Source organism: Polypterus senegalus, chromosome 12 (genome assembly GCF_016835505.1).
Source record: "Polypterus senegalus isolate Bchr_013 chromosome 12, ASM1683550v1, whole genome shotgun sequence".
NCBI lineage: Eukaryota > Metazoa > Chordata > Cladistia > Polypteriformes > Polypteridae > Polypterus > Polypterus senegalus.
In genome coordinates, this window is record NC_053165.1 from 143,337,679 (window position 1) to 143,364,106 (window position 26,428).

The following is a 26,428-nucleotide window of genomic DNA, read 5'->3' on the forward strand; positions in this document are numbered from 1 at the left end:
CGCTTATTTTGACTGCACTTTCGTAAAGAAAAAATCCGAAACTTTGATGGTGAGTGGAGTGCACCTCATGGAACACAGAGAATACATGCCAGCTTCACAGACTCGGGAATGTACCCCAAAGTCAAAGTGGTAGGTGGGGGGCACCAGTGCTGCCTCACAGTCACATTTAAGTACTGTTGGTATCTTTTATTTACCTGGGAGCCCTTATATGCCTCTAAATCAGGGGTTCTCAAACTCAGTCATGGAGACAGCTGTGGCTGCGGGTGTTTGTTCCTCCCTGTGTCACAATCAGTGAGTCATCTTACCACTCATTGATCTCATTTCATTAGCTCGTCTTTCTCCTCTTTTTCTGCAAGCAGAAGAGCAAAGCCGTGTGATTTTTACATTTATCAGACACTTAAGAATTTTTTGAATTTCTGCTATAGCTTTAAATGTTTAAGTCTCCCTTTAATTGGATAATAACAATTAACAGAGAGCAGAGCAGACATGAGGATTAACAATACGGAATGCTGAAAAGCTGCCTCTATACTCTTAAACAAATATTGATTCTATAATGGTGCTTTACGGGGCTGCGTGATTCCTTGTTGAATCATTGATTGACAAAAAACGGGAATCTTTCAAGGGTTCTTTGCATGTCAGATTTTGGTCTGTGAAAAGGTTCCTAATATATGGAAAAAACAGAAATCTTTAAAATATAGTAGGCAATGTTGAAGGAAACCAACAGACTGAGAAAACCAGGATTTAACCTGTGTGATTGTAGGCAGCAAGAGGCCTTTAAAATTCATGAATCAATCAGTATTTTACAGCTCTGTTATTATCTATTCATAGCTATTTATGGAATCTGTTACAGATGAAAAGAAACAGTTTCTTTCCTGAACCTTCATGTGCTTGGTTCTTTTGGCAACCAAAAATGGTTCCCATATGGCTGGGCACGTTTAAGAATGCTGATGCTGGTGGTGCAGTTAGCAGCCCCTTCGAAAAGTGGGGGGGTCTCGGGGGTTGTGGACACAATCATGAGTTTGGATCGTGGTTAGGGGTGGCAAAGCAAATTTCTGGGGGAGCATAGCCCTTTGCAGCACCCCTCGTAGATCTGGCCTTGTCCTACAGCATTGCTCTGAAGAGTCATTAGGGCCGGTTTAATTTTAAAGGATAAGTTAAATATCTTTAAATCTGAAGTTATTTCTTCACAAACATGATATATATATACATTTGCCATGCAAAATGGTTTTCTTAGTTAAGTTCTTTCTATAGATTTAAAAAAATATATCTTACCCACACTGGAGGTTTACCATGGAGGCACTGATCAAAAGCTTAAAAACGTACCAAACACATCCATTTGACTGATGCCTTTATCTGAGGTGACTTACAACATTTGACATACAATTGGTTCAATTTCTTATTTTGTTTTCCAGTTGGAGTGCAGGCAGGTGAAGTGACTTGCTCCGGGTCACACAGTGTGAATAGCAGCATTTGAACCCATAACCTCAGGATTTGAGGCCCAAAGCCTTAACCACTACATCACACTGCCGTACCAAGCTGCATTTTTGAGCCAAGACAGTTGTCAAGCATTGTTATGCGTCTTATGATCAAGCACACATTAAAAAAATAGTTTATATGTGTCATTTGTTTGATCAAAAAAAAAAAACCAAAACAAACAATACTATGAGATTCAGCCATTTTAAAAGAAGACAAGCCGTGCACGATCACGGAGCACTTAGTGTCCCTGTGCAGCATTTTTATAGGAAGTACATTTTCATGCCAAGGACGAAGCTCAAAGTGCTTTACGAGATTTCAAAAAATGGTAATTACATGCAAAAGAAAAAAAAAAGAAATTTAGGTAAGAATAACAATGGATAAATAATATACGAAAAACAGATAAATAATGTGCACATACAAAAGAAAGATATATAGTTAAGAGAAACAGAGTCCTTAAAATATAGAATTGTTTTCTTTATATTTAAAGTTTCTAAATGACAGATTGATGGTAAACTGAGATGGTCAGGTTGGACAAAAAAAAAAAATACAGAATATTCCAGGTAACCTGGAAAAAAAAAAGTAAACAACAACATCTGCAGGGGTTCCAGGCCAAAAGACCACCCAACCCGTCAGTGGGTAACAACCTTTCACCCCCACCACAGTACTCTTTTTTTTGTCACATTGTTGGTTTTGCTTTGATTGACTTCTGTGTTTATGCGAATAGAAAACGTATCCTTACCACAAGAAAAATAGGACGAGAAACATAAACATTTCAAGATCACTTTTGTTGTCGGAAACACAGAAGGTGCAGGTCAATACTCGACAGCTGTCATAGCTTCAAAAATGGACGTATTTGGTAAGTTTTTAAGGTTTTCCTCAGTGCCCCATATCCTCCATCGAAAAATGCCAGTGAATGCAAGATATTTTTTTTACATTTATAGAAAGCACGCAATTTCACGTGGCAAATGCATATATACCACGTTCGTGAAGAAATAACTTTTGACTTGAAAAATTCCAAACTTATGCTATAAGAGTGTAGTTTAGCATCCGACCCCAAACATGCTCTTTAGTAAATAATGGATTAAATAATTGGGCGGCACGGTGGCGCAGTGGTAGCGCTGCTGCCTCGCAGTTAGGAGACCCGGGTTCACTTCCCGGGTCCTCCCTGCGTGGAGTTTGCATGTTCTCCCCGTGTCTGCGTGGGTTTCCTCAGGGTGTTCTGGTTTCCTCCCAAAGACATGCAGGTTAGGTGGATTGGCGATTCTAAATTGGCCCTAGTGTGTGTTTGTGTGTGTCCTGCGGTGGGTTGGTTCCTGCCTTGTGCCCTGTGTTGGCTGGGATTGGCTCCAGCAGACCCCCGTGACCCTATTCGGATTCAGCGGGTTGGAAAATGGATGGATGGATGGATTAAATAATTAAAATACCTGAAAAGTAAAATGAAAACCGTGATGATGATGATGAAAATCTTCAAAAGCAAATGTTAAAAAACACACTTTTTAATAAAAACCTGCCAAATGCACTTGTGCTGGTTCTCCATTGCTCCTTAAACACAGAAACTGGGAAATCCCAGCTTGCTTAATAAGGCCAGGAGGCCAACGAGAAAGAGAAGAACAAAACCCTGCAGCCACAATGGGCCAGCGGGACTGAGCCTGAGGACCGCTGATCTGCACCACACCGATCACCTTAATATCAGACAAACAGTGAGAGTAGGAAAGATCATTTTTCATGGAAGAAAACGGTTAATATTTTGTTAAAAGCTGATCGTATGTTGTTATCCAAGTTAGTCAATCAATCTTCACTTCCACAAAAGCCTCAAAAGCAATATGACACAAGCAAGAAATTAAACAATACATCAAATATTCAATGAATGTCAGCCTCAAGGCACCCGAGTAAAAGCCCCAGTAACAGGCAAACCGTCAAAGGGAACGGCACCCTGGGGCATTTCCTACTCAGAAGCAGAGGCGTTTGCTGCTTAAGGATGAAGGTGCGTCTTTGACAGGATTCCAAATGCCATCTAATGATTTGGAGTCTACTGCATGCCTTTGTACAGTGCTCACTGTATGTAAACCAGCACCTGGAATCTATGATTCTGTGAATGTCTTAAAAGTTTCTCTTTGTGCCTGATGGATTCAAGCAGAATTCCAGCCAATCCAAGGTGAGTGCAAGGTGTGGATTCCACACACAGAGAACGACGTCCACCTTTACTCAAATTTGTACCGGGTGTTTTTTAGGTAATAATATTACCGTATTACTCCAAGATGACTTATGACATTAACATGAGGTACAATTGGCTACATTTTTTGTGATTTTCCTGTTTGAGCAGAGGTAGGTCACATGGCGCCAGTAGTGGGATTTGAATCCCTAACCTCAGGGTTTGAGGTCCAAGGTTTTAACTGCTACGCCGCATTACCACCATGATTTGTACTGGAGGAAGCTTCTGGGTTTCAGTTTAGATGCTGCCTTGAGAAAGCAAACCAACCATCATCTTTATTTGATGTGGTGCTTTTCAATAGGGCTCATCATCCAAGGGCACTTTACAGTACTAAGGTAAGGGCTGATTAATTGACTCGGTCCGGGTCATGCTTTTAGTCAGGAGTGGCCACCAAAAACACAACCCTTAAACTTTACAAATTAAGCAACATTATATTTCATAGAAACACGATGAAATTCAAAGATCTTTAAATGCATGCTAGATTTCGAGGAAACAAACTTTGAAGAGCCTACAAAAGATGGGGGCACATTTATGAACAGGATGGGATGCCAGTCCAGTAGAATCTGGATAAGTACGCGTGATACTGAAAATTCCGATTAAGAGTCATAATAACCTGTACAGTGAGGCTGATTAAATTACTTAGACGTGATGCTGTAGCTGCACTAAAAGGGTCAAGCTGATCAAAAATGAATATGTCCGCTCTTATTCCAGAAGACACCGTGGTCAGCAGCATCCACAATAGTGTGGTTAAAGGCTGGGGGCATCAGTATCGATACAGTAAGTGTTCCATTTAAAACCAAAAGTAGATTAATTTCAATGCTGTCTGAGGTTCAGAATCCATCCATTTTCCTAACTCACTTTGCATTGCAATTCACAAGGAACCAAACATGGAGTAGCAAAAGCAGCAGGAACCAAGTGAGGACAAATGCCAGTCCATTATAAAGCAAATGTTTTAACACTGGGCCAATTCAGAGATGCCAGTCAACTAAGACTGAGCACTGTGGGCAGTGGCTTGAACATCAGTTGAATCCTGGTCACTGGAGCTGTGCAGGTATGAATCTGGATGGCTCTACTATAAGTTAGGTGCCAGCGCAGGAATCTTCCATTTTGAAGTAAGTTCACCAGACTCTTAGATGTGAGTGAACAGAGGCTGCCATACACCTGCCGTAGAGCCCTGGCATGGCTGGACTCAAGTTAAGTGAGTAATGCTGGGTAGGCCATGCAATGGCCTTGCCGACAATGGAGATCAGGAGATAGGATCCTCTGAGCAAGGAGTGTTTAGTGGCAAGATCACCATCCTATAGGGAGGTGACCCCATCTGAAGCATAAATGGCTAAGGGACAAACTGAAGTGGGCAAGAAAGTCCCAGAATCAATGATGACCCTCTCCTGCGAGTGAATTATTCATGAATCATTTGATTAAATGTCTTTGTATCTACATAGGCATCATCCCCCACCACTTACCATGAGATGAAAACAGAGAGAATCCTCTGAACATGGTGATCAAAGAGAAGAGATGTCTTTATTCGTTTTGTACCTAAACACGTGGCGGAACTCTAAATTCTCAGGTTGCTCACAAAGTAAACCTAAAGTAACAAAGTAACAGTTACATTCATTAGTGCTAAACAGCCCTGTCCACTTAACGGCTTTCTTCATCTAAACAGGACCTTTGTTAACTAAAAGTGAAAGGCAGAGGAGTGCTTCATACAGACATAGGTGGGTGCTGCAGTGCTCCCCTCTGGTCCTGCATCCATGCACTCTTTGCTAGGGTTAATGACGCCATTTTGTTGAATGTCCTCCTTACTGCTGCTGTTCAGGAAAAGGAAGCTGTTGGGCGCCAGATTTACAGGTGACCTCATTCAGGCCTCAGCTTTATCAGGCTTCTTCTCACTCCCCTTATTGTCACGGTTCAGTGTCCCATTGTAAAAAGCTTCGGCGCTCTGACACTGGAAGTGCTTTCTAGAAGCCACAAGTGATGGGTTGTTGACCAGAGTGAAAAGCAGCCACCACCTGGCCCGGGCCACTCGGGACTTGGAAAGCTTTGTCTTTTTCTTGTCCTGTTGCACCAGTTGGATACCTGTGAACACAAAGTGACTGCCATCACTTGTCTTATAAAATGTGTCCATGCTTGTGCAACACACATGCTAGGATATGGAGCAGAAAAGTTTGTCTTGGGCTGATCCATCCAACATTTCTGTGTTTCATTGGTAGGATGGTAGAAAATAAACTGCCTGCAGGGGCTCCTGCACCCTGGTAAGGTCAAAGATGGCAGTTTGCAATACCTGTACTGGCACACTGAAAACCACAAGGGGGCAGTGTTCACTCTGTAGCCCCTCAGGGTAGACGTGGGCATCATGCAGGATAAGATACTGGAATATAAATCATTAGGGTGCCTATTCAGTCCCTGAACCTGAGTGAGCCACTTCACCTGCCTGCACTCATATGACAGAATTACAGAAATATTATTAGTAGTGTACTTGTAAAACATCTTGGGATTGTGTCAACAATAAATGGCTGCTATATACAACTATGATTTCTAAGTCATCTCTGAACAATTGGTTTACTAAATACATAAATGTAAATGAAAGCCAGAGTGCAGGCATACAGTGTACTGAGCAGCCACTAGAGGACAACACTGCAAGACAGACTCCAGAATTTCAGAAGAAGATGCCAGGACCAGATAAAGAAAATCCTTAGGCGGCCTGAAGATGGGATAAAAAAAGTACCTAGTGCTAGATGCATGGTGCTTTACAGTCAGAAGAGTAAGGCGTGGAAGTGAGAAGAAACCTCATTTTTTTTATTATCTTCTCTGAAAGCTAATTTAGGAAAAATGACAGCTGTCCTGTGCTCAGATTATTGAGTGTTTGATAACAGATGACATCCAATGTGTAGACAATGCAGATGCCAATGAATCAATTTTGTGTGGTTTAGGGAACACTTGTCCTGATTAAGGGATCAAAGGAATAGTCCACCAAAAAATGAGATCCATCCATCCATCCAGCCATTCAGCTATCCATCTGACTTATTAATCCTCCTATGTATTTTTACATGTTACTTAGCCCATATAGTTGCTATTGATGGCTGAGATACATTTAAATGTCTGTTTAAATAAAAAAACAAAGACAACAAAGGTTCATAGATTGAATAGGTGTCAATGGAGGCCAATGCCGCACAACAGCAAACAATATCAACAACATCCATAAAAAATCTCATGTTACTCATGTCACATAAGTATGTGAATTTCCCTTTGGGATTAATAAAGTATCTATCTATCTATCTATCTATCTATCTATCTATCTATCTATCTGTTATATAGTACTCTTCAGTTTTTTCTATCTAATCCTTATGGCAAGTATTTAACCCATCCATCCATCCATATTCTAACCCGCTGAATCCGAATACAGGGTCACGGGGGTCTGCTGGAGCCAATCCCAGCCAACACAGGGCACAAGGCAGGAACCAATCCTGGGCAGGGTGCCAACCCACCACAGAAGTATTTAACCTGTACATAATATTCCAAACATATGTACTTTTACTAAAATACTGCTAAATAAACCACTTCCAGAAAATGCTTTCCTGAGCGCAAAGTGAACACGCTCAAACGTGAGCGAGCATTTGAAAGTAGGCCAACCTGTCACTGTTACATTTCTACTGTAGTCATACATTGAAGACAGGAAATAGAATGCAGGGGGTCCTCGGGTTACGACAAAGTTCCGTTTCTACGACAGTGATGTAACCTGAATTTTGAAAGTCGAAATACATCCTAGCCTAAGTCACTTACCTATCCTAACACATTTGTAAAATCACAATCTAGAACATAAAAATACAACTAAGCCACAGAAAAAGGACATACATATACTGTACTGTACACTGTACTACAGTAACAGAAAAAATGACAAAAAATTTGTGTAAAAAAATTCCTCACATTTATTCGTTCTGATCTCTTTACAATGTCTAATTTCACTTCCATCGTGATGGCTTTCCTCCTCTTCGAAGCACAACCATCTGAAGACTCTGACTTTCATTTAGGAGCCATGATAAGGGCCAAAAAGTCGCCAAACAAAGCAACACAAATGGAACACTTGTGCCACATGCAACCAAACTAGTTTGCGAACTCCCTCACTCTTATGCAGCGTTATTATGTATTCTTCCGCCATGCACGATCAAACCAGTTCATCCACATAGTCTATAAGTACGACACTAACAGTGTAAGCCGAAACGCTCACATCTCAAAAGTTTTTATAGGAGTGAGCGTTGTAAACTCGAAACGTTGTATGTCGAGACGTTGTAACCTGAGGACTCCCTGTAATTAAAACATACAGTTCATCCGGAAAGTATTCACAGCGCATCACTTTTTCCACATTTTGTTATGCTACAGCCTTATTCCAAAATGGATTAAATTCATTTGTTTTCCTCAGAATTCTACACACAACACCCCATAATGACAATGTGAAAAAAGTTTACTTGAGATTTTTGCAAATTTATTAAAAATAAAAAAATTGAGAAAGCACATGTACATAAGTATTCACAACCTTTGCCATGAAGCTCAAAATTGAGCTCAGGTGCATCCTGTTTCCCCTGATCATCCTTGAGATGTTTCTGCAGCTTAATTGGAGTCCACCTGTGGTAAATTCAGTTGATTGGACATGATTTGGAAAGGCACACTCCTGTCTATAGAAGGTCCCACAGTTGACAGTTCATGTTAGAGCACAAACCAAGCATGAAGTCAAAGGAATTGTCTGTGGACCTCCGAGACAGGATTGTCTCGAGGCACAAATCTGGGGAAGGTTACGGAAAAATGTCTGCTGCTTTGAAGGTCCCAATGAGCACAGTGGCCTCCATCATCCGTAAGTGGAAGAAGTTCGAAACCACCAGGACTCTTCCTAGAGCTGGCCGGCCATCTAAACTGAGCGATCGGGGGAGAAGGGCCTTAGTCAGGGAGGTGACCAGGAACCTGATGGTCACTCTGTCAGAGCTCCAGAGGTCCTCTGTGGAGAGAGGAGAACCTTCCAGAAGGACAACCATCTCTGCAGCAATCCACCAATCAGGCCTGTATGGTAGAGTGGCCAGACGTAAGCCACTCCTTAGTAAAAGGAACATGGCAGCCCACCTGGAGTTTGCCAAAAAGCACCTGAAGGACTCTCAGACCATGAGAAACAAAATTCTCTGGTCTGATGAGACAAAGATTGAACTCTTTGGTGTGAATGCCAGGCGTCACGTTTGGAGGAAACCAGGCACCGCTCATCACCAGGCCAATACCATCCCTACAGTGAAGCATGGTGGTGGCAGCATCATGCTGTGGGGATGTTTTTCAGTGGCAGGAACTGGGAAACTAGTCAGGATAATGGGAAACATAACTGCAGCAAAGTACAGAGACATCCTGGATGAAAACCTGCTCCAGAGTGCTCTTGACCTCAGACTGGGGCGACGGTTCATCTTTCAGCAGGACAACAACCCTAAGCACACAGCCAAGATATCAAAGGAGTGGCTTCAGGACAACTCTGTGAATGTCCTTGAGTGGCCCAGCCAGAGCCCAGACTTGAATCCGATTGGACATCTCTGGAGAGATCTTAAAATGGCTGTGCACCGACGCTTCCCATCCAACCGGATGGAGCTTGAGAGGTGCTGCAAAGAGGAATGGGCGAAACTGGCCAAGGATAGGTGTGCCAAGCTTGTGGCTTCATATTCAAAAAGACTTGAGGCTGTAATTGCTGCCAAAGGTGCATCGACAAAGTATTGAGCAAAGGCTGTGAATACTTGTGTACATGTGATTTCTCAGTTTTTTTATTTTTAATAAATTTGCAAAATCCTCAAGCAAACTTTTTTCATGTTGTCATTATGGGGTGTTGTGTGTAGAATTCTGAGGAAAAAAATGAATTTAATCTATTTTGGAATAAGGCTGTAACATAACAAAATGTGGAAAAAGTGATGCGCTGTGAATACTTTCCGGATGCACTGTATTTCCTATCTCTTGCTCTGTGTACCTTCAGTGCTTTTCCTTTGTATCTCTTAAATCATGCTCTCTCTCTTGAATGTGTGCTTCTAGGAGTCTGTCATTGTTTTCAAGGCCCCTTTCTCACATCCTGTCCAGTTTAATACCTGCTGTCTTTGAAGGCGACTCTCTCAGCATGCCTCATGTGCCTTTACTCCTCCTTCTGCATATCACACTTGCTCTTCTTCTTTTGTTGCATCACTAAGGCCAAACTGACCAATCACATTGCTTAGAGGGACTGGACACACACACCTTAGTGTTTTACTATACAGTAGATGCACAACTGGAGTACCATGGGATTATTCAGAGGCAATCTGCGAAGCTGCCTGGGTGGCTTGACCTCCTGCTTGTTAAATCATCTCGGATATGCACAAGTACGAGACATATTCTCCTCTTCATGATGGTTCCACTTGTATTTCATCAACTTTTCATGTTTAGTTCTACATGTCTCTCAGTTCATGCTTTTTGTTTATATCATGTGAAGTGCGGTGTCAGCCAATAAATGAGCTGTTATTGGGCTGGACTCGTGACCAATGAATGAGGCAGGGAGGCGGGTCTTCAGTTCAACTGCTCAATCACATTTGTGCAGATTCCATTTTCATTCATGACAGCATTTTCCAGAGGTGGTTTATTTAACAATAGTTTACCTAATATACAGGTGGATTATGTAAAGTGAGATTTTTTCATGGAAATTTAAAAAATTGTTTGCTGTTGTCCTGGTATGGTCATCATAGAGGACTATTATATCAAAACTCTGTTATCTGTGTTCTGCATGAAAACATGAGATTACTTTTTTTTTTCTCTGGCATTACTGCTAACACAAATGGTAAGTAAAATAAAAAATGACAACTTTTAGATGGAGTAATGGGCTCTAATTGCAACAATATGAATATGCCATGAGCAGCACCTTGGTGGAGATTTAATGCATAAAACTGTTAAACTGAGAATGGACCAACATTTAAAAATCCATGAACCAACAGACAGAGACCACTGATGAACTGTCCAGGAGTCTGCCATAATTTATTAGGATGTGTTACAGTTAGTCAACTAGCAGGTGAATCCAGCAATGGAGATGAACTCTCTATAGTCTGAGTTCCCATGATTAGCTGGTAGGCCGAGGAACACAAACAACAGAGGACTAGAAAAATGTTCCTTGATCTGATCAGTCTCAGCTCCTGCTAGTTCATACTGATGGGAGGACAAGAATTTGGTAGGATGATGGTGGCACTGGATTGGAGTGGTGTGTTGTCAGGCCCTTTACACAAGAAGAACATCACAAAACCCACATATTACTGCTGAATGGGTACATCCATGCATAGTAATGTTACACCCATCTGCAAATGGGACATCTTCAGCAGGATAATCCTCCAGGAGGCAAGACTAGGAAAATCCAGGAATGCTTCAGAAATATGAAAGTGGACTTGGAATAATGCATGGTCTTGGGTACCAGATTTCAATGCAATTGAGTTTTTATCAATTGGTATAATGCTTGGGGCATGATTTGAATTCTTCCTAAAGGAAACCATGCTATTTATTGTAGAGCTAATTTATAACTGTGGTGACCCCATGAGGCCAACACCCCTGTAAACTCAAGCACTGCACATTATCCAAAATGAGTCCTGTCCTGGGGGAACGTTTACTACTGTAATGAAGGCGTGACAGCTTTGTATTCTTGAAGCATGTAATGTTTAAATAGAATATTTTCCAAATGCTCAAATAGCAACCAAGTTAAAAACAGGAATGCAAGGCCTAAAGTCAACAACGGTGATTTTGAATGTGAATTTCAGAATATTTTCTGTGCGTATTAGTCGAGTGCTATTCTATCCGAGCCACTCTGACTACAGACATTCCGCTCCACTTCTTCAGCTAAAAGTATAAGAAAGGCTCTCGGCACTCTAAAACCGCAACACAAATCCCCTGTGTTTGTACTGACCTTCCTCTGCATCTTGGATCCTCTGCGCCACGGCTTCCTCTAAGTGTTGAGACTGAAGTAACAAGCTGCAGAAGGCTTTCATGACGGGATGCGACTGGCTGACTTCAACCTTCAAGTAATGTGCATAGCAGCGGTAGCCTGCAGGTGAGAGACACTCCGTTTATTTATTTATTCACTCTATGTCTGTTTAGCACTCAACACCAAGTGCAGGCACAGAGTGCTGCGACAAGTTCACAGGTAAATGCAATTACAAACTTCACAAATTAAATAATGAATACACACAATGAAATAGAATGAAACAAACACACAGAAAATAAAGTAGAAACTGGTTAACATAAATGGAAACCAACAACATCTGTCCATGAATTAATTGTTGACCTATAGTCAGTTGATACTTTAGGAGAGGGAAACAAAAACTCCTGTTGACAGCGTCCCTGGAGGAAACAAACCTCTGGACGGTCCACAGGAAAGATCAATGTGAGAGTGCAGTAGGGCGCCCATCTGAACTGACTCTTAGAGCGCTCTGTGTGCAGAGGTGAGCCCCCTGGTGTCACTGCACCCTCAACCATGGAGTTCACAGATCTGCCCCTTCTATTTCAAGATGGAAAAATGAGGAAAAAGGGGCAAGGATGGATCTCAAGTCCATGGGTCCCTGGGCCTGACAAGACTTTGGGGCCCCTACACTCAAGTCCTGTCACCAGCCAGAATCAATTTAAAAGTGCATTATTCCAGGAGACATCAATGTTTATTTGTATTTATAAGACATCAGATACAATCTAATAAGCCCATGATACTAGCTGAGTAGACAACACCCTCCACACAATACATAAAAATGCTGGCAATTGGGGAAAAACACCATAGCCTAAGCATAAAACACAAAACCAGTAAAACCCTGCAGTAACACAAACTGAGTAGCAACACAGTCATTGTTTGGTGGTCTTTGGTTCCCCACATGCTTTCACAAAAATCCGAGTCACTAGTTTGCTGGAATGTAGACTGTCCTAGCTAAAGCTGACCTAATGGCGCACTGCTGGACCTTACTGCACTCTAAACATCCATCACTGTGGCCCTCATCAACTCTGTACGGCCACACATAACCACATTATACAGGGAGAATCACTCGAAAGAGGCCCCGAATATTCTATTGTAACCCTCGCTAGGATGAAGTAATCTGAACCAAAAAAATACCTTGACATATGTGTAATCGATTGAATTACATACGATGCTGGAAGTGGTTTCTGTTTCCTGCCAGACACATTTCGACTTGGCGCTCCATGTTCTTGAACGTATCGGCAAGCATCTCGGGGGGGGGAATAGCAGCAATTTCATGTTGGATGTTTTCCATTCAAATCTTCCACAGTGTGAGGCTTGTTCCGATAGACTTTTCCTTTGTGTATACAGCAAAGGAAGAAGTCTGGTGGCGTAAGATCTGGCGACTGTGGTGGTCAAAGCCCCTTTGAAATCACCCTGTTGCTCAAAAAGGACTCAGTTTCTGCCATGCTCCTTGGCGATGTGCGACACGTTGCTCCATCTTGCTGGAAGAAACCTCCCATTAACTCCAGTTGATTCTGACATTGCTTAAACAAATTAGTGACCCAATAGGTTCGCACCATGAAGACGTGCTGCTCAATACTGTACACCACCAACCTGATGAGAAGTCAAGTGACTTAGTGAAGGAGTACGGGTGGTATACACCAAGAAGTTGCAAATGGAGGTTAAATGTTATGACGGCTGTCTTCGCCTATCTCATTACTCCGACGCAGGGGCATTCCAGATTGTTCGAAGCTCCATACACTGAAGAGCACATTGCACGTTGTTTCGTTCAGATTGCTTCATCCTAGCAAGAGTTATTCCAGAATATTTGGGGCCTCTTTTGAGTGAATCTCCCTGTAGCCATCATCACGATCTATGTTTAAAATCCTAAATCAACCAACCAATAAAGACTATTAGCTCTCTTCTCCTATTTTGTAACTAGGCTTCTCCAGTCATGGTTTCAACATGAGTTTTATGGCCGAATGTCAATCATGTGCTATCAATAGGTCTAAATACTGTAGAAAACACAATGACAGAAGAACAATTGAACAACAATGAATAAATCAGTTGTGCTGCCTTCCTGAAGCTTTTGTCTTGTTTTTCTCCTCACAAATTCATTAACAATGTTATCAGAGTCCACATTATTAGTCAGTTTGCTCTCCATGGCTATTACAGAAAGTAAATTAAAATGTTTAGATAGTTTGAATTTCATGAGCGCGCCCTTGATTCTTAAACCTGAACTTGATAGACCTGTTTGAGTATCCATGGATAAGAAGGGCCTGCGGTGGACTGGCGCCCCGCCTTGCGCCCTGTGTTGGCTGGGATTGGCTCCAGCTGACCCCCGTGACCCTGTAGTTAGGATATAGCGGGTTGGATAATGGATGGATGGATGTATACGAAGGGGTGGATGATGAGGTTTTTGTGGTCCAGATTATGTGGGCAGTACATTCTAGCATGAGGGTCTCCAGTCTCTCTCTTGTTTACCACATAGCAGGGGTTGCTAATTCTGGGCCTGGAGGACCACCATGGCTGCAGGTTTTCATTCTAACCCTTTTCTTAATTAGTGACCTGTTTTTGCTGCTAATTAATTTCTTTTGAACTAATTTTCATTGACTTGCTCTTGAAGACTCAGACCCCTTAATTGTTTCTTTTTCCTTAATTAGCAACCAAACAACTGGTTTCCAAAGTACAATATATCAAAATAAAGAAACATGAAGGTCTTAAGAATGTCAATATTCTCAGGTCCCCAAAATATTTTAACAGTACTCTGAGGAAGAAAAAAATCAACAATTTTGGAAATGTTTGCTAATGCACCACGAGAGCAGCAACAAGCCACAAAATTAAAGAACGGGTTTAATTAACAACAAGAATCGGCACCTCATTAAGCAGCTGATTAGACTGAAATTGGTTGGAGTTTGAGGCCCTCACTTAGTTGGTCTTCTGTTGGCTCCCTCACTTCACATTTCTTTTCTGTTTGGGTGCCATTTAAGGAAAGAAATGATGTAATTTAGAGGAACGATGAAGAAATTCAGGGGAGCAAATCTTAAAAAAGCAAATCAATTAAAATTAATTTAAAAGAAGTTAATTAGCAACACAAAAAGGGCACTCATTAAAAAAGGGGTTAGAATGAAAACATGCAGACACGGTGGTCCTCCAGGACCGGACTTGGCGACTCCTGCCACACAGCATATATTGGCACAGTGGTTAACATGATTGGCATAACAGCTTCAGTTTGATTGCTGGCCTGGTTACTTTACTATATGTATGGAGTCTGCATATTCTTCCTGCGTCTTTCCCTGCTAATTCAACTTCCTCCTCCCTTCCAAAGATCTACTGGTTAGGCTGATCAGTGACTCTAACTTAGTTTGGCATAAGTGTGTGCACTGCATGATGGGCTGCTGATTAGCTCTCCAAAATACTTAAGAGAAAACTGTCAGTCATGTGAAAAAGTAAGTACACCCCATTCATTTTTTTTTTCTTTTTTAATATATGTGGACATATCCGGATTTGATTGTCATTTGCAGATCTGCAGATAAAAGTGATATAATATAACAAACATCACGCTACATTTATGTTATGTAGCTAATCGTATAATTTAAATAAACAAAAACACAAGTTTTGCATGTGAAAAAAATAAGTCCACCCCTTCATTTATCACTGCCTCAAATATCAAAAATTAGAATTAGGTGCACCATATCAGGTGCAAATGACTAGAACATCATTAGAGAGGATCTCGTCAGAACCTGTCTTATTTAAACCAAAGATATTTACTTTGGTTTCCTCTTTGCTGTTGAAGTTTGTGCTATCACCATGACTAGAAAGAGTTCCATGATGCCTTTAGAAAGAAGGTTATAAATGACAATGAGTCTCGGAGGGTATTTAAAAGGATCTTCACACAACTGGAAATCGACTATTCCACTGCCAGGGAAGATTGTCTACAAGTGGAGAAGATATCAAACAACTAAACAACTGCCCGCTTATTCATGCCAGGCCACCTATCAAGTTCAGCCCCAGGGCAGAACACAAGATGCTGGAAGACGACTCTAAGGAGCCCAGAATGACATCATGGGACCTGCAGGTAGCTCTTGTCACTGCTGAAGTCAAAGTACATGAGTCTACCATTAGAAAGGGGCTGCACAAATTAGATTTACATGGAAGGTGTGATAGGAGGCAACCATTGCTGTCAACAAAGGGCAAGACTAAAAGGCAAAGACCAGGACTTCTGGAACAATATGCTGTGGACAGACATGTCAAGGGTAGAGTTATTTGGGCACAGTACCAGAAGACATGTTTGTCTAATCCAAGACAGAGACCAGAATCTGACACCAACTGTAAAGCATGGTGGTGGAAATGTTATGGTGTGGGGCTGCTGTGCTGCATCAGTCGATTGGGCAGCTCACTATTCACCATGAATTTTTCATTGTACCAGCAGGTGCTTGAGGACATTAAGAGACTATCTGTCAAAGGACTGAAGCTCCAGCGAAAGTGTACCCTGCAACATGACAGTGACCCTAAACATACCAATAAATCCACCAAAGAATGGCTAAAAAGAAAGTTATGGACGGTTCTGGAATGGCTAAGTCAAAGCCTATCTAGATGGGAAATGGCTGAAATGGGCAACACATGCAAAGCACAGCTCAAGCGTCACACAGCTGAAAGAATTCTGTGTAGAGGAGTGGGAAGGACATTTTCACAGTTGATGTCAGGGACTGCTTCACAGTTAGCTATGCCCGCTATTACAGCCAATTGAGGACTAACTTTTGCAAAGGCATATTTGTTAAGTTTTTATCCAGTAAATCATTGGAAAGTAGAATATTGTTTTTTTAATTGTCTTTATCTAAAACCGTTGTTTAAATGAAGATCAAATCTTGATTTGTCCACAAACACCTACATTAAACAATAGTTGGAAGGATAATGCAAGCGGAAGGTGGTGTAGCATCACAGTAGTTATTATGATTTATTGTTCTAAATATGGATGGTAAATAAAAAGATGAGGACACATAGCAACTGTTTACAGCTATTTTAAAAGTTATAGTCGAGATATGTTAAGTAACACAAAGGAAGTGACAGATGAGATTTGAACCAGCAACCTTTGGGGTTTTAAAGTCAAGTGCTTTAGCCCCAACACAAGTGAGAGTGAGGAGGTGGAAGTCAGGAGCAATCCTGTCACTTTTTATGCTGTTCACACGGACTGGCGCCACTCACCTTTCAGATTCCAAGTATATTAGAAAATGGTTGAATGCCTTGAGGAGAAATGAAGATCCGTAATACAGGGGGATTCAAAAAGATTAATCCGATTTCAAAATGATTTATTTTACTTCACAGAACAATGCAGTAAATTGTAAATGGTTTATGGAGCATACAGTTTATTATGTCATTTTACAAGTGCTCAATATGACCTCCTTCAGCTGTATGGACAAAAAGTTAGTGCCAGTTAGTCACAGTTATGATGGATTCACTCTTATTGAAGTGGAGAATGCAAAATGCTTCCTGCTTAGGGGTCGCCATCTCCTCGCAGACTGAAGGGAGCAATCTGCTGGTGACAGTCAGAAACTCTATGACCCCCTCTTTCAACTGGTATTTGATTGGTTCCTAGACACCTCACGGCTGTAAAAATATGGCACTTTGAAATCGGATGAATCTTTTTGAATCACCCTGTATATTAATTTTATTTTGCAAAAGTGTAATTGGCACCACCGGCCATTGGTGGCGCTGTATGCACATATTCATGTTTCATTTAAAAAATAAAGGGTAACTCCTTCTCTACCACATTTCACTTTCCCTTCTTGGACTAGGGGTGTACCCGAGACTGGAGTTCACATAAGGTTATCTTGGAGGCACCCAGAATGAAGGTTCACACAACCTTACTTTAATACATATAGTGCCTTTCAGAGCTCTATGACAATGTATTGTACAAAGAAAGTAAAGACAAAGAGACTGGCAAGTTTCACACACTTGAGTAGCTGTCTACAGACCTGTGAAGATGGTATTCCAGCGAGGATTGTAATATTTTAATACAGAAACGTGTTTGACAGCGAGGCGCTCACTGTGTAGTCTTTAATGTCTAACTGGAAGGCATCTCTAGTCATGAGTTCCCAGACACATTTCTGACTTTCCTTCCACAAGATTTACAAGCTATTGCTTTGTGTGAAAAACAAGAACCACACCAACCTGGATCAAAGGACTCCACAGCGCGATTGAGCAGGCTGATGTCCAGTCTGCTGAAATGGATGATATTGTAGAGGGAAGTGATGACCATCCGCCACAAGGCAACGAGAAATCCCACCAGCACATTGACTGGAAACAGCAGGTAAGTGAGTAGAAAAAGGGCATGCCTGCCAAGAGAGAGAATGAGAGAGGGATGTTAGACTTTGTTTTATATGGCCCTTTTCATAGAGATCACCAATGTGAGGTATCTTCTACAAACCCATTTTGATGACTGCCACGGTATAGCAATGCCAGCACACAATACCACACTGGTATCACTTAACTCTGGTTCTGTATTGGCCCATTTTGCATGATGTTCTTCTAGACCTTGCCCTGTCTATGTTTTACTAGAGCACAGGCACTTATGTACCCCATGGAGACATATGTCTGCCTTCTTTCATCATGTCAATTTGTCTTTGCAGTGTGATTCCCCTATTTGGGCCGGATCAAGCACCAGAAGGATTAAGCCTTGGGCAGGACACCAGCCATTACTTTGCCTCACTCACACACACACACACACACTCAAGCCTATTAAAATTCAGTGCTATATAAAAAGAAGGGTGGTTACCTCAACTTCTGTCAAATGGTCACCATCTACACACACGTTTGTAGCAGTGCTACCATTGGTTAGAACTGCATCTCCCAGCAGTCCTTGCAGGGGCTGTTGGGGGCAAAGGTGGCCAGAGGGGTTTAAAAGGAGGGCAGGGGTCGAAGAGAGGAAAGGTTTTCTTCTTGTTTGTTTGGTGCTTGTACTATCTGTTGAACTGCCTGTCGTTTTTCTGCTTTACATCTTCGTGTCCTGGATTGTATTGTTAGTTGGGGTCTGGAATCATTTGTCTACCTGTTTACTGTTACTGAGGACTTGTCTGGATTCATTGGCTTTCACGGAAGAAGGAGCGCTCCTGAACCATTCATCGGTCATCATACTTCAGCAATTACCGGTAGGACTGTGTTTTTCCATTTCCCTCGCTTCATACAAATCACTGGACATAACTTCACCGCTGATCATTTCATACATGGACTTTACTGCGTGTTTGTCGTGTTTATCTGTTAATTGTAATATCGCCGAAGGGATCAGGGGTGGTGTTATTGTTTTCATTTAGTTAATTTAATTTCATTATACTTTTTTATCGTTTAAGTTCCCAGTGCGTTTTCTTTGTTTCTGTAGTGTGTGTGTCGTGCCAAGGCTGGGGTTGTCCCTGGTAATCCTCATATAAAATAAATAAATCACCGTCTTTCACGACGGTGTGAATCTTAGCGGCTTCTGACCGCTACACGTTGATCCTACCTGTTGTCCAAATCCCGAGTCCCGCCATCTTTTTTGAGGAAAGCAAACTTTGCAGCTACATGCTGAAGAATTCCGGCCAGGCAAAGTGTGAGCCACAGGGGCCTGCATGAAGACAAGCAGACAGCATTACTGAAGCAAAGGAGACAGAGGGTGGGGTTCATATATGGAGAGTACATGCATAAGAAACCGAGGGAGTGGAAAGTGGATTAGTGAATACCCGTTAACCCCCCCACTGTCACCAAGACATATCAGGCCTCTCAAATCACTCACCACATTGCTTGTAGGATCCTGAAGGCAAACAGGTGTCTGCCATAGAGGACAGGAAACAGGATGAGGAAGACAAACCACAGAAGGCAAATGAAGAAGACCACGGTCTGAATCAACATGCCTGTAAAGAGGAAACCGATTTGAAATAATCAACACATTAGCAATAAAAGAGAAACAAAAGTGGACGTCGCTGGTGATGTGTCTGTCCCATCACCTGCCTGTCGTTTGTCTTCCATCTTGACGTTCAGGTGCTGAATGCTTTTATGCTGCAGAATCTTCACTGATCCTGGGCCACCAAGATCACATGTTGGTGATGAGCAGTGCCATTAAGCTGCTTTGAGTTTTTATTATAATGCTAATTGCTTTAGTAATAGTGCTCTCTCTTTGAAAGGCATGTCAGAAAATATAATCATTTTAAAGCAGTTTAGAAATGGGAACTCATTTAGAGGAGTTTGCAGTGGTTGCAGCAGACAGTGGGAGACAGAAGAAGTGCATAAATACAGTGCCAGTCCAGCACTTTATGCCCATGGTAACTTTTGTTTCGTAAAGTATGAGAAATACAATTCAATTGAAAAACATGATTTACTAACTAAAGTCATGTGGCAGCATCACAGTCAATGCTCATTTTATATAACACCCTGCTATGCTGATATAATGTCAAGGTGCATTATAGAGAACAGAAGAAGGCAATACAGCGGGTAGGGATAGGTGTTGTATTCACGTTAGGGTAAGTGAAGCTGACCCGCTAGAGCTATTCTCAATATGGCCTGTGACACAAAGCGCTGGATGAGATGCCTGCAAACAGTGCATCCTAATATTAGCAGGCCCTTCGAACAAGGAGCCACTGCCATCACTTCAATTAGCCACAGAGGCGAGAGGAGCCATCTGCCAGCCCGTGCCAGTGCTTGTGCACATCTAGCGAGTACAACTGACAAGGTGTCATTATCAAACTGAATCTTAGGTGTGAAATTTGCCCTTTGAGACAAAGTGAGAAAAATGTAAAAAAAATTAAAAGAGCAGCTGCAAGTAATTAAAAAAAGAAGAATTAATCAAGTCCTGATGCAGTGATCCTTAACCCTGTGCAGCCAAATGCAAGAAGAACATTAGAGAGTGCCAGTGTGGGCAGAATAGGTGGCTCAGTACTAGGCAAGATTATCTTTGTAGTATACTAGTATACTACTGGCTTCGCTCGCCAGCCCCTCAGCCTGTGCTATGTGCCAGCCACTTCGCATCTCTGTTGCTCGTGTGTGTGGTTTTCACTTTCACCAAACAACAAATCTTTTAATTCTTATGGATAGGCCTCTTCATCAGGAAGAAACACTACTTTTTTCCTGATGGCAACACAACACAACAACTACAAGTTTCCGACTTAAAGTTTAAATCCAAATTATATCTACGTACTTCTGTCATATCATCTATATCCATGTATTTAATCTCTTTTCACTGTTCCATTAATAACTTCTGTTTGTTAGTGCTAATGCAATCTTTACTATCAGTTTTTTTGAGACTTTCGATTTTTGGTACTTTCATAATCTCTAACCTCCAGTGGGTTGGCGCCCTGCCCGGGGTTTGTTTCCTGCCTTGCGCCCTGTGTTGGCTGGGATTGGCTCCAGCAGACCCCCGTGACCCTGTAGTTAGGATATAGCGGGTTTGATAATGGATGGATGGATGGATAATCTCTAACTTGCTCAGCATGTGTATCGCGGCCACATTTTTAAACCTCTTTACGACGTTCTACTTTGTCTTCTACTCTTTATCTTTTATTTCCGACTTGGAGCTGAGAGCACTGGAACTGTGTCTGATAATAGCATTCACACAAATGAGAAATGATTGTACCATGGGCTTGGTTGTAAATGTTCGAGAAGAGTGCGGCACTTGTCAAAATCTGTTAGCAAAAAGTCTTGTCTCGCGGGACCTGAAATTATCTCTCGCAGGAGTTGAAATTACCCTGAGAAAGTCTCGTCCCAGGATTGACTTTTATAATAGAGAGATATAGTAAAACACTAAGGTCTGTGTGCGTGTGTGTGTGTCTGTGTTCAGCCATCCCAAAAATACAGGTGTAGCATTATTTTTTGTTCCAAAGTGCAAAATAATAACCCCCAATTAAACCCCTGGACTCCTTGAAAGCCTAAAAATCAAAAATGGTGGGAGGTGTTTCTGAAAATAAATGTTCATAACCTGTAATTGTCTTATAAATCATGCAGTGCCTATTACTGGGCTTAAGAGAAAGTACTGCAGCAGCTGGCAGACAGCTCATCACAGGCAGGATGGGAAGGCAGCTGTCTGTGACTTATAAACAGGTTAGGCGGGGCTAGATGTTTGAATGGCGGCTGGCTGGGTGGAGCTTGATATTCAAATGGAAGCTGACTGGGCAGGGCCATTTGTCTGACTGGCAGCTGGCTTGGTGGCGTTAGATGCTAGCGTGGCAGATGGTTAGGCAGGTGCTACATGCTTGATGGATGCTTGAATTGTAACACTCTGTCAGACATACAGAAGATTTTGTATTTAGTAATATTCTTCAGATGGGTTTGAGAAAGAGAAGGGAGACTTTCAGAGAAAAAGGATAAATATGAGCCCCACACAGCCATTTCAGCTTGTCTTGGTCTGAGTAATGCTGGAAACCGAGTACAGCAGAAGGTGGCATAAATTGCTGATGCTAGGATACCATGACGCCGACATTCTTGCTTCTTTACGCTCGAAATGCTGTGCTTATGCTTTCCGTGCTCTGAACTAACTAGAGCTGCAGTGATGGTCTGTAGCTTTATGGTAAATTGGTTCACGGTGTGCAATTAACTTAATCTGTTTATGTGATGAAATAGGCATTTTAGTGTTGCGCACACAGCGTCTAAGTGCATTTGTCTCGCGAAAAGTGTCTGTTGTTTGTAGATTGCATATCCATGTATGATGCTATTAGTCTACTAACGTTATGCATAACCTAATGCTGGCCATTCAAATGTAACTGTGCTTATTTAACCCTTAGCTTCGTCAACAGTGGACTTGAGTGTCTAGTGTCTTACATTTTGGAAGACAGGCCTCTTAAAATGCTATGCAGGACCTCAGTGAAAAATCAGAAGAGACAGGTAGGAAGAGCATGTCAATGCCCATAAACAAGTTTTATCTTACCCAGGCAGACGAATGCTGACTGATAACTGGTGAAGGACATCCAGCAGACAAGAGCGGGCCGCGATGGCCGGATACTGCGTTGGCAGTTATAGACGGCATAAATGTCCCCTCTGTAGAGCCCTTGCAGGTTCAACCTGACAGAAAAAAGCAGCAAAAGGAACAGTTATTGATCTGCTTATGTTGTGCCTTCCACATATACCCCATACCAGAGTGCCAAAAGGAAGATGAAGGATATCACTGAGACTGTTGTGTGGATCATTTCTGTTCCAAGGCCTTTGGTGCCACCCTGCCAGGCTTAACTGAAGGCATCACTACACTTTGATAATCAGTTTGGGGGATTTCCAGTTATTGGAAAATGGTCTTGGTCCTGCATGGCCCACATGTTTCTGACAAGAACCTGTGCCCCTCTCACCTGGGTATACTGAGCAGACTGCCAGCCAATGGAGTTGAGACTTCTGTAGCTGGTCTTACAGAATGCTACATCATTATGTCACTTTCAGTGCTCAGAGCCACCAGTTTCATTCAGATATCTGGATTAAACCACAGGTGTGTGCATAAACCCCAAACGTCATGACGCAAGCACATACCACGAAACCCACTTATAGTGTGGACCTAGTGTTGTGAGGCACTAGGTAAGGCATGAACTTTGAATTTTTTTAATTTATTTTCACATGGAGGGGCACTAAACACAGCAAATGGATCCTGTTTTATACTCAAATGCTTTACAAACCTCTGCTTGAATTTTTGGCATAAGGTGGGATTTGCTGCCACAGGAGGCAGGGCAGTGCAGTTGCAGAAGACACACCCACATACCCAAAGGGGGCGTGGTCAGCACACTGTCTGAATCTTGTTAACTACAAACACGTTCTTAGCAGATCCTTGTCATCTTAGTTTAATCCTGATGCTCTTTATCCATCCATTATCCAACCTGCTATATCCTAACTACAGGGTCTTTATATTCAATTAATTATCATTATTATTCATGGTATTCATGTTCAAAATCTGTACTAACCCCTACTTTCTCTTCTGTTCTTTTTCCAGTTTTCAATGGTGGTGACCTGCGCCAACACCACCTGATCAAAGCACCATGATGTTCCTACATTGATGGATTAAAGGCCAGAAGTCCACATTCGTCCATGAGAACCCTAAACACCATGAGGACTGATTGAGGTCATTTACAGTATGTTAGGTAGAATGCCTAGAGGGGACTGGGCGGTCTTGTGGCCTGGAACCCCTGCAGATTTTATTTTTTTTCTCCAGCCGTCTGGAGTTTTATTTGTTTTTTCTGTCCCCCCTGGCCATCGGACCTTACTTTTATTGTATATTAATTAGTGCTCCGTTATTTTAATTCTTATTTATTTTGTCTTTTTTTCTCTTTCTTCATCATGTAAAGCACTTTGAGCTGCATTATTTGTATGAAAATGTGCTATAGAAATAAATGTTGTTGTTGTTGTCATTTAGGTGCTGGAGGACAAACAAACAAGACCATGAAGATCAAAATTGGAATGCAGTCACAGCATTAGGAACTTCACTGCTAGTTGGCAACACATCCACATCCATCCATCCATTATCCAACCCGCTTTATCCTAACTACAGGGTCACGGGGGTCTGCTGGAGCCAATCCTAGCTAACACAGGGAGCAAGGCAGGAAACAAACCCCGGGCAGGGCGCCAGCCCATCGCAAACACATCCACAGTCATATTAATAATAACAAATAATTAATTACAGTTATATAGTGCTTTTTTAACCTTCTCAAAGCATTTACATAGACAATGGGGAGCCACTTCAACCTCCACTGATTTTTATCAACCACTGGATGATGCAGTGGCAGCCATTCTTGCAACAGTATGCTCAGCACACATCAGCTATTAGGTGTTGAAGGAGTGAGATAGACAGCAGGCCGCCAAGGAACAGAGGATGATTAGGGGGCCACAATGACCAGGCAGCGGTGGGCAGTTTAGCCTGGATATCAGGAAACGGCCCACTGTTTTCAAAAGATGCCCAGGGATTTTTTATGACCAGAGGACCTTGATAGGATAGCACCATTCTACAGTGCAGTGTCCAGTTACTCCGCCAGGGCTTTAGCATCCATTCATAGACCACAGTGTAGGTGTTCCTTGATGGCCTCACCAAACCTCTTCCAGTAATCCATGCCTTTCCAAGTAGCAGCTGGGCTCAAACATGCTTCCCTGTCCTTAAGTGCAAGCAAGTAACAAAAGTGTAATTAAAGCAAACAGAGAGGACCTATAGGACTGCAGGATATGACTTCCTAATAAATAAGGGTTTCAGGACATACGGGTATAAGTATAAGGACTCCAGGGTAGTGGCGCTCTGTGGTAACAGCACACTAGTGGCTGAGATTCTGAGGACTTGTGTCTCATACAGTCTCAAGACTGCAGGCAGCACTTCCTAGTGACTGATAAGCTGAGGACTGCAGGACAGTAATCTCTAGGGCAGGGGTCCTCAATCACAGTCCTTGAGGGCCGCAGTGGCTGCAGGCTTTTACTCCAACCCAACTGCTTAATAAGAAACACTTATTGCTCAAGTAACACTTCTGCTTCACTTTAGTTGTCTCGCTTGTTAAGATTTTGAACCCTTATTGCTTATTTTAGTCTTAAACAGCTGTAGTCTTGGTTTTTAATTGCTCTTAATTAGCAATAACATGCAAATGACAAAAGAGACCAGCATTTCTCCATTTAGCTTGTTACCATTTACACCTATATGTGTATTTATCATGCACTATTGGGTTTAATTAAATACTTGGAAGGAAAGTGAAGAGAAAAAAGTGAAGGACTGAGAATTACTCATCCATTTCAGCCTTCAAATCATTTGGATGATATCCTTAGAAACGGAAAGAAAATCTAGGATATGAGAATTACCTGACATAGCAGAGTTAAAGCGCTAACAAGCCATGAAATTAAATTATTGGCAAGAATTGCTTTCTAATTAAGCAACCAGGTTAGAACACCGTGGCCCTCCAGGACTGTGATTGAGGACCCCTGGTCTAGGGTCTGAGGACATGTTGGTGCCGGCCTCCAAACATCAAGGCAGCAGCACCCAAGGTCTGAAGTGATAGCTCTGAGTTAGTAACCACAGCCATCTTTGTTCCCATGGAAAGAACAGGTAGTGAAAAATAAAATAAGAATGGACTGCTATTACCCAGCTACCTTCTTCTTGTCTTACATCTTTGCTCTTTGCCACAAAATTTCCATGTCGAGAGTCCTGTTTTAGATAAGTCTCAGAAGGCAGCATATCTGAGTGTCTAAAGTGGAGATTTGGTGGTGAGAGGACAGCCACAAAGACAGCAGCTGCATTTAGCTGGTTTATACATGCATACAAACATTCAGTGCATTCTTACACCGCCTGAAACACGCTGGATGGTTGTTAGGACACACGCATGTACACACTCACACTCATTTACTAACACTGAGATTCCAATCCACCAACTTGAGTGAATGAGGAAAATCCACATAAACATGGGAGAACAGTTAAACTTCATACAGAAAGCAACTGCTGGACCCATAAGGGCACTGCACTAACCACTGTGCCATCCACATCTGGATTTGTCTGAGAAAAATAGAAAAGCTTTCACTTCAAATGCGGATGGGACATTAGGATTACCTGTGTAAAACCATCGACCTCATGAGCATCGTCAGGGTCACCAGGCAGGACAGTGTCAGTGCGGAGATGTAGCAAACTGGAAAAGAAGCCAAAGAAAAGAGTCAGCTGAGGAGGCCACCTGGTATGACGAGAGAGTATTCAAACACTTAAGAGTGCCAAGGGTGAGGCTCCTGTGTATAGTATCTGTGAAAAAGAAGTGTTTTACTCTAAGGTCATGCGTGGGGCCCATTATGTGCATTTTCTACAGGTGTTATCTTCTCTTCTTCCCTTCAAGCCT

The 26,428-nt window shown here is 42.1% G+C and overlaps 1 protein-coding gene across 4 annotated transcripts in view; it reads right to left on the bottom strand.

Moving 5' to 3' along the window:
• Positions 1–5,187: 5,187 nt before the first annotated feature.
• stra6 (signaling receptor and transporter of retinol STRA6) overlaps positions 5,188–26,428 on the bottom strand; it is a 116,177-nt gene continuing 94,936 nt past the window's right edge. For all 4 annotated transcript variants that reach the window (XM_039773696.1, XM_039773699.1, XM_039773698.1 and 1 more), the window contains 7 exons: positions 26,152–26,227; positions 22,531–22,664; positions 19,411–19,528; positions 19,141–19,242; positions 17,817–17,980; positions 11,613–11,750; positions 5,188–5,764 (listed from right to left, as the gene is read on the bottom strand). In XM_039773696.1, coding sequence (XP_039629630.1) covers positions 5,547–5,764; positions 11,613–11,750; positions 17,817–17,980; positions 19,141–19,242; positions 19,411–19,528; positions 22,531–22,664; positions 26,152–26,227 — 950 coding nt within the window. In that variant the 3' untranslated portion in view covers positions 5,188–5,546. The remainder of the gene's footprint in view (positions 5,765–11,612; positions 11,751–17,816; positions 17,981–19,140; positions 19,243–19,410; positions 19,529–22,530; positions 22,665–26,151; positions 26,228–26,428) is intronic.